This window comes from Oncorhynchus mykiss, chromosome 13 (assembly GCF_057628025.1).
Source record: "Oncorhynchus mykiss isolate SJ-2025 chromosome 13, ASM5762802v1, whole genome shotgun sequence".
NCBI classification, from domain to species: Eukaryota; Metazoa; Chordata; class Actinopteri; order Salmoniformes; family Salmonidae; genus Oncorhynchus; species Oncorhynchus mykiss.
Window position 1 is genome coordinate 83,828,871 of NC_143034.1, and position 8,250 is coordinate 83,837,120.

At 51.2% G+C, this 8,250-nt stretch overlaps 1 protein-coding gene across 2 annotated transcripts in view; it reads left to right on the plus strand.

The window, feature by feature from the left end:
• Nucleotides 1-5,545, plus strand: part of grapa (GRB2 related adaptor protein a) — a 34,597-nt gene extending 29,052 nt beyond the window's left edge. Inside the window, exons 4-5 of one of the 2 annotated variants that reach the window (XM_036972316.2) lie at nucleotides 3,968-4,136; nucleotides 5,120-5,545. In XM_036972316.2, the coding sequence (XP_036828211.2) occupies nucleotides 3,968-4,136; nucleotides 5,120-5,125 (175 nt within the window). In that variant the 3' untranslated portion in view covers nucleotides 5,126-5,545. The remainder of the gene's footprint in view (nucleotides 1-3,967; nucleotides 4,137-5,119) is intronic. The other variant, XM_036972315.2, reaches the window with a different exon arrangement.
• The last annotated feature ends 2,705 nt before the right edge of the window (nucleotides 5,546-8,250 follow it).

Genomic DNA, 8,250 nt, shown 5'->3' on the forward strand with positions numbered 1-8,250 from the left:
CTCCTAGTACCTTGGGGAGGGCCCTGACCTTAAAGATCTCATCCAGGCCTGTCTGTTTGACTCCAAGTACCTTGGGGAGGGCCCTGACCTTAAAGATTTCATCCAGGCCTGTCTGTTTGACTCCCAGTGCCTTGCTGAGGGCCCTGACCGTAAAGATCTCATCCAAGCCTGTCTGTTTGACTCCAAGTACCTTGGGGAGGGCCCTGACCTTAAAGATCTCATCCAAGCCTGTCTGTTTGACTCCAAGTACATTGGGGAGGGCCCTGACCTTAAAGATCGCATCCAAGCCTGTCTGTTTGACTCCCAGTACCTTGGGGAGGGCCCTGAACTTAAAGATCTCATCCAGGCCTGTCCTTTAGACTCCTAGTACCTTGGGGAGGGCCCTGACCTTAAAGATCTCATCCAGGCCTGTCTGTTTGACTCAAAGTACCTTGGGGAGGGCCCTGACCTTAAAGATCTCATTCAAGCCTGTCTGTTTGACTCCAAGTACCTTGGGGAGGGCCCTGACCTTAAACTACCAGAGGAGAGTAGGTTAACGTCCAGGGACAGGGCCCTGACCTTAAACTACCAGAGGAGAGTAGGTCAACTTCCAGGGACAGGGGGTACCTTGTGGAGGGCCCTGACCTTAAAGATCTCCTCCAGGCCTGTCCTTTCGACTCCTAGTACCTTGGGGAGGGCCCTGACCTTAAAGATCTCATCCAGGCCTGTCTGTTTGACTCCAAGTACCTTGGGGAGGGCCCTGACCTTAAAGATCTCATCCAGGCCTGTCTGTTTGACTCCCAGTGCCTTGCTGAGGGCCCTGACCGTAAAGATCTCATCCAAGCCTGTCTGTTTGACTCCAAGTACCTTGGGGAGGGCCCTGACCTTAAAGATCTCATCCAAGCCTGTCTGTTTGACTCCAAGTACATTGGGGAGGGCCCTGACCTTAAAGATCGCATCCAAGCCTGTCTGTTTGACTCCCAGTACCTTGGGGAAGACCCTGACCTTAAATAGCTCATCCATGCCTGTCTGTTTGACTCCAAGTACCTTGGGGAGGGCCCTGACCTTAAACTACCAGAGGAGAGTAGGTTAACGTCCAGGGACAGGGCCCTGACCTTAAACTACCAGAGGAGAGTAGGTCAACGTCCAGGGACAGGGGGTACCTTGTGGAGGGCCCTGACCTTAAAGATCTCCTCCAGGCCTGTCCTTTAGACTCCTAGTACCTTGGGGAGGGCCCTGACCTTAAAGATCTCATCCAGGCCTGTCTGTTTGACTCCAAGTACCTTGGGGAGGGCCCTGACCTTAAAGATTTCATCCAGGCCTGTCTGTTTGACTCCCAGTGCCTTGCTGAGGGCCCTGACCGTAAAGATCTCATCCAAGCCTGTCTGTTTGACTCCAAGTACCTTGGGGAGGGCCCTGACCTTAAAGATCTCATCCAAGCCTGTCTGTTTGACTCCAAGTACATTGGGGAGGGCCCTGACCTTAAAGATCGCATCCAAGCCTGTCTGTTTGACTCCCAGTACCTTGGGGAGGGCCCTGAACTTAAAGATCTCATCCAGGCCTGTCCTTTAGACTCCTAGTACCTTGGGGAGGGCCCTGACCTTAAAGATCTCATCCAGGCCTGTCTGTTTGACTCAAAGTACCTTGGGGAGGGCCCTGACCTTAAAGATCTCATTCAAGCCTGTCTGTTTGACTCCAAGTACCTTGGGGAGGGCCCTGACCTTAAACTACCAGAGGAGAGTAGGTTAACGTCCAGGGACAGGGCCCTGACCTTAAACTACCAGAGGAGAGTAGGTCAACTTCCAGGGACAGGGGGTACCTTGTGGAGGGCCCTGACCTTAAAGATCTCCTCCAGGCCTGTCCTTTCGACTCCTAGTACCTTGGGGAGGGCCCTGACCTTAAAGATCTCATCCAGGCCTGTCTGTTTGACTCCAAGTACCTTGGGGAGGGCCCTGACCTTAAAGATCTCATCCAGGCCTGTCTGTTTGACTCCCAGTGCCTTGCTGAGGGCCCTGACCGTAAAGATCTCATCCAAGCCTGTCTGTTTGACTCCAAGTACCTTGGGGAGGGCCCTGACCTTAAAGATCTCATCCAAGCCTGTCTGTTTGACTCCAAGTACATTGGGGAGGGCCCTGACCTTAAAGATCGCATCCAAGCCTGTCTGTTTGACTCCCAGTACCTTGGGGAGGGCCCTGAACTTAAAGATCTCATCCAGGCCTGTCTGTTAGACTCCTAGTACCTTGGGGAGGGCCCTGACCTTAAAGATCTCATCCAGGCCTGTCTGTTAGACTCCTAGTACCTTGGGGAGGGACCTGACCTTAAAGATCTCCTCCAGGCCTGTCCTTTAGACTCCTAGTACCTTGGGGAGGGCCCTGACCTTAAAGATCTCATCCAGGCCTGTCTGTTTGACTCCAAGTACCTTGGGGAGGGCCCTGACCTTAAAGATCTCATTCAAGCCTGTCTGTTTGACTCCAAGTACCTTGGGGAGGGCCCTGACCTTAAAGATCTCATCCAGGCCTGTCTGTTTTACTCCCAGTGCCTTGCTGAGGGCCCTGGCTTAAATATCTCATCCGGGCCTGTCTGTTTGACTCCAAGTACCTTGGGGAGGGTCCTGACCTTAAAGATCTCATCCAGGCCTGTCTGTTTGACTCCCAGTGCCTTGCTGAGGGCCCTGACCGTAAAGATCTCATCCAAGCCTGTCTGTTTGACTCCAAGTACCTTGGGGAGGGCCCTGACCTTAAAGATCTCTTCCAAGCCTGTCTGTTTGACTCCCAGTACCTTGGGGAGGGCCCTGAAGTTAAACATCTCTTTGGTCTTGTTGGGCCCAGGTCTGACAGAATCTGTGCAGAAGATCTAGGTACTGCTGTAGGCGTTCCTTGGTTGGGGACAGAAGCACCAGATCATTAGCAAACAGTAGACAGTTGACTTCAGATTCTAGTAGGGTGAGGCCGGGTGCTGCAGACTGTTCTAGTGCCCTCGCTAATTCGTTGATATATATGTTGAAGAGGGTGGGGTAGTCTTTAATAGATGATTCTAAGATCTGTATTTGATCATGTATATGTTTTTGCTCTTTATTCTTTGTTATAGAGCCAAAAAGATTGGAGAAGTGGTTTACCCAGACATCTCCGTTTTGGACAGATAAATATTTGTGTTGTTGTTCCTCTCTCTCTCTCTCTCTCTCTCTCTCTCTCTCTCTCTCTCTCTCTCTCTCCCCTCACTGGGAAACATGTGTTAACATTGCCAAAGCAAGTGAGGTAGATAATATACAAAAGTGAAATAAACAATTAAAATGAACTGTAAACATTACACATACAGAAGTTTCAAAACAATAAAGACATTATAAATGTCATATTACGTATATATACAGTGTTGTAACAATGTACAAATGGTTAAAGTACACAAGGGAAAATGTCTCACTCTCCCTCTCTCTCTCTTCCTCCCCCTTTCTCCCCCTCTCTCTCTCTGTCTCTCTCTCTCTCTCTCTTCCTCCCCCGTCTCCCTCTCTCTCTTCCTCCCCCCTTTCTCCATCTCTCTCTTCCACCTCTCCCTCTCTCCGCCCCTCTCTCCCTCTCTCCGCCGCTCTCTCCCTCTCTCTCTTCCACCTCTCTCTCTTCCTCCTCCCCCTCCCCCTCTCTCTCTCTTTCTCCCCCCTGTCTCCCTCTCTTCCTCCTCTCTCTCTCTTCCTCCCCCCTTTCTCCCTCTCTCTCTTCCTCCTCCCCCTCTCTCTCTCTCTCTCTTTCTCCCCCCTGTCTCCCTCTCTTCCTCCTCTCTCTCTCTCTTCCTCCCCCCTTTCTCCCTCCCTCTCTTCCTCCTCTCTCTCTCTCTTCCTCCCCCCTTTCTCCCTCTCTCTCTTCCTCCTCTCTCTCTTCCTCCTCTCTCTCTCTTCCTCCTCTCTCTCTCCCTCTCTCTTCCCCTCTCTCTCTTCCTCCTCTCTCTCTCTCCCTCTCTCCGCCCCTCTCTCCCTCTCTCCGCCCCTGTCTCCCTCTAGTTACGGGGACCATGTGCAGCACTTCAAGGTGCTCCAGGACAGGTCAGGACAGTACTTTGTTTGGGAGGAGATGTTCTTCTCTCTGAATCAGATGGTGGAGTTTTACCATAGCAACAGCATCGCCAAGGAGGGAACCGTCTTCCTACGAGACCCAGAACACAATGCCAGGGTAACAACTTATCATATCAATTCAATTTCAATTCATATCTCTAGCTCCCTCTCTCTACATTCCTCTCTACCCCTTTCTCTCTCTCTCTCTACCTCTCTCTCTTTCTCTCTCGCTACCTCCCTCTCTCTACCTTCCTCTCTACCCCCCCCCCTCTCTCTCTCTCTCTATACCTCTCTCTCTTTCTCTCTCGCTTCTTCCCTCTCTCTACCTTCCTCTCTCTCTTTCTCTCTCTCTCTCTTTCTCTCTCTCTCTACCTCTTTCTCTCCCTCTCCATTCTGCTACTTCTCTCACTCTGTCTCTACCCCTCCTCTCTCTCTCTAGCTCTTTCTCCCTCTCTTTCTCTTATTAGATAGCCTGGTCTGAACAGTACTAGCCTGGTCTGAACAGTACTAGCCTGGTCTGAACAGTACTAGCCTGGTCTGAACAGTACTAGCCTGGTCTGATCAGTACTAGACTGGTCTGAACAGTACTAGCCTGGTCTGATCAGTACTAGCCTGGTCTGAACAGTACTAGACTGGTCTGAACAGTACTAGCCTGGTCTGATCAGTACTAGACTGGTCTGAACAGTACTAGCCTGGTCTGATCAGTACTAGCCTGGTCTGAACAGTACTAGACTGGTCTGAACAGTACTAGCCTGGTCTGATCAGTACTAGACTGGTCTGAACAGTACTAGACTGGTCTGAACAGTACTAGCCTGGTCTGAACTGTACTAGCCTGGTCTGAACAGTACTAGCCTGGTCTGAACTGTACTAGCCTAGTCTGAACTGTACTAGCCTGGTCTGAACAGTACTAGCCTGGTCTGAACAGTACTAGCCTGGTCTGAACTGTACTAGCCTGGTCTGAACAGTACTAGCCTGGTCTGAACAGTACTAGCCTGTTCTGAACTGTACTAGCCTGATCTGAACAGTACTAGCCTAGTCTGAACTGTACTAGCCTGGTCTGAACAGTACTATCCTGGTCTGAGAAGTGCATTGCATCAGCAGGTCTAACCCTCTCCTGGACCCCCCCTCCAGCACCCCCACCACGCCCATGCTCTGTTTGACTTCACCCCCCACCACCCCTCCCAGCTACGCTTCCTCCGCGGTGATTTCATCGACCTGCTCGACTGTTCCGATCCGCTGCGCTGGAGAGGCCGTTGTCATGGACGCGTTGGATTCTTCCCCCCGGAGTATGTCCAGGCCGTCTACCAATGACCCCGCCCCATCTACAACGGACCCCGCCCCATCTACAACGGACCCCGCCCCCATCTACATGGACCCCACCCCCATCTGCCCTGATGGTTCACCATGTGATCCGGCTTCGTGGTGTTACACTCCCCCCCCCACTCTGATAATCTGTGATTTAAACACATATCTTTATTTTTGTTTTACCTGTAATGACAAATGTTTCAATAAAGTTATTTCAACTTTTTTGATGGTGCTCGTGCCTGCTGTCAGGAATGTGAGATGTGTTATCTCTCTGTGTGTGTGTGTGTGTGTCTGTCTGTCTGTCTGTCTGTCTGTCTGTCTGTCTGTCTGTCTGTCTGTCTGTCTGTCTGTGTGTGTGTGTGTGTGTGTGTGTGTGTGTGTGTGTGTGTGTGTGTGTGTGTGTGTGTGTGTGTGTGTGTGTGTGTGTGTGTGTGTGTGTCTGTGTGTCTGTGTGTGTGTGTGTCTGTGTGTGTGTGTGTGTGTGTGTCTGTGTGTCTGTGTGTGTGTGTAAGTGTGTGTGTGTGTGTGTGTGTGTTTGTGTGCGTGTGCGTGTGTGTGAGTGTGAGTGTGTGTGATATGTGTGATATGTGTGGAATGTGTGGCTCCAGATTTCTCGTCGTGATGTGACGTTTGAGAAGCAGGAGACGGGGTCGCAGCCCAGAACTCCCCAGGGTACAATGACTCCAGACAAAACAACCAGCATAAACCACTGCTGTCAACACACACAGGAAGTCAAACTGCAACACAATATAAACTTGTGTTAATGTATTAAAATATAGTTGTTTTCTCTGTCTCTCTCTCTCTCTCTCTCTCTCTCTCTCTCTCTCTCTCTCTCTCTTCCTCTCTCTCTCTCTCTGTCTCTCCCTCTCTCTCTCTCTCTCTGTCTCTCCCTCTCTCTCTCTCTCTCTCTCTCTCTCTCTCTCTCTCTCTCTCTTCCTCTGTCTCTCTCTCTCTCTCTCTTCCTCTGTCTCTCTCTGTCTCTCTCTCTCTGTCTGTCTCTCTGTCTCTGTCTCTGTCTCTGTCTCTGTCTCTCTCTGTCTCTGTCTCTCCCTCTCTGATATAATCTAACTTAGTGGAATGTCAGTGTTCCACATTACAGTAACCCAGGGCTCACCTTCCTGCACCCTGCATGACAAGTTTTCCTGGTAGAATGTGTGACTAACCACTCCATCCTGACACAGCACAACTCTGGGTCGTTAGCAGCAGGGCCTGGAGGTGGGGTACTGGGAGGGTTAGCAGTAGTTAGCTGGGTGTTGGGACGGTTAGCAGTAGATAGCTGGGAGCTGGGAGGGTTAGCAGTAGTTAGCATGGTGCTGGGAGGGTTAGCAGTAGTTAGCATGGTGCTGGGAGGGTTAGCAGTAGTTAGCATGGTGCTGGGAGGGTTAGCAGTAGATAGCTGGGTACTGGGAGAGTCATCAGTAGTTAGCATGGTGCTGGGAGGGTTAGCAGTAGTTAGCATGGTGCTGGGAGAGTTAGCAGTAGTTAGCATGGTGCTGGGAGGGTTAGCAGTAGATAGCTGGGTACTGGGAGAGTCAGCAGTAGTTAGCATGGTGCTGGGTGGGTTAGCAGAAGTTAGCTGGGTGCTGGGAGGGTTAGCAGTAGTTAGCATGGTGCTGGGAGGGTTAGCAGTAGTTAGCATGGTTCTGGGAGGGTTAGTAGTAGATAGCTGGGTGCTGGCAGCGTTAGCAGTAGTTAGCATGGTGCTGGGAGGCTTGACAGTAGTTATCTGGGTGCTGGGAGGGTTAGCAGTAGATAGCATGGTGCTGGGAGGGTTAACAGTAGTTAGCATGGTGCTGGGAGGGTTAGCAGTAGTTAGCATGGTGCTGGGAGGGTTAGCAGTAGTTAGCATGGGGCTGGGAGTGTTAGCAGCACTAGCAGCGGGGTTAATGCTAGCAGTCCTACTGATTAATGACATGTCACCTGGCTGCCAGAACTCACTCTGATGTCTGAGAGAAAGACGTGGGAGAGAGGAGAGAGGGAGGGAGGGAGGGAGGGAGGGGGGGGGGGGAGGGAGGGAGGGAGGGAGGGAGGGAGGGAGGGGAAGAGAGAGAGAGAGAGAGAGAGAGAGAGAGAGAGAGAGAGAGAGAGAGAGAGAGAGAGGAGGGGGGTGGAGGAAGTTGAGAAACACCGGCATCAACAACAGAGAACCAACACTGATCCTGGACCGCCCCAGGCCTCAACTCTTCACTACAGTTCCTCTGTAGGCTGGCTGGCTGGCTGGCTGGCTGGCTGGCTGGCTGGCTGGCTGGCTGGCTGGCTGGCTGGCTGGCTGGAAAAACACTGGTGTTGACAACAGACAACGTTAATGCTTTGTTCATGTAAATACTTCCATGTGTCTCATTCTCTCAATGGAAGACATTCCAGGTTACTTTACCTCTGGAGACCAACGTGTGTGTGTGAGAGAGAGACAGACAGAGAGAGAGAGAGAGAGAGAGAGAGAGAGAGAGAGAGAGAGAGAGACAGAGAGGGAGAGAGAGAGACAGACAGAGAGGGGGAGAGCAGCAACCCAATTAGATTCAACCAAATCATGAGAAAACTAAAAGATAATTAATTTACACATTGGAAATAATTTATTTTAAAAAACCAGAGCAAACTAGAATGCTATTTGTCCCTAAACAGAGAGGACACAGTGGCAGAATACCTGACCACAGTGACTGTGACCACTGACACTGTATACAGACATAATATGACTATCAGGAATCAGTTAAGACCCAAGAGTAGACCGTGTCGAAGTTACAATGTTTATTGCAGCAAACAGAGGCAAAGGTCCTGTCACGTCCTGACCTTAGTTTGGTCTGGTACAGGGCGGCAGGCAGGCTCAGGGTCACACAGAGGTCAGAAATCAAGATAGGGGCAGGCGCAGGTAGAGTGGTCAGGCGGGCGGGGTCGGGGTCAAGGGTCAAAAACCAGGAAGGTGAGAAAAAAGG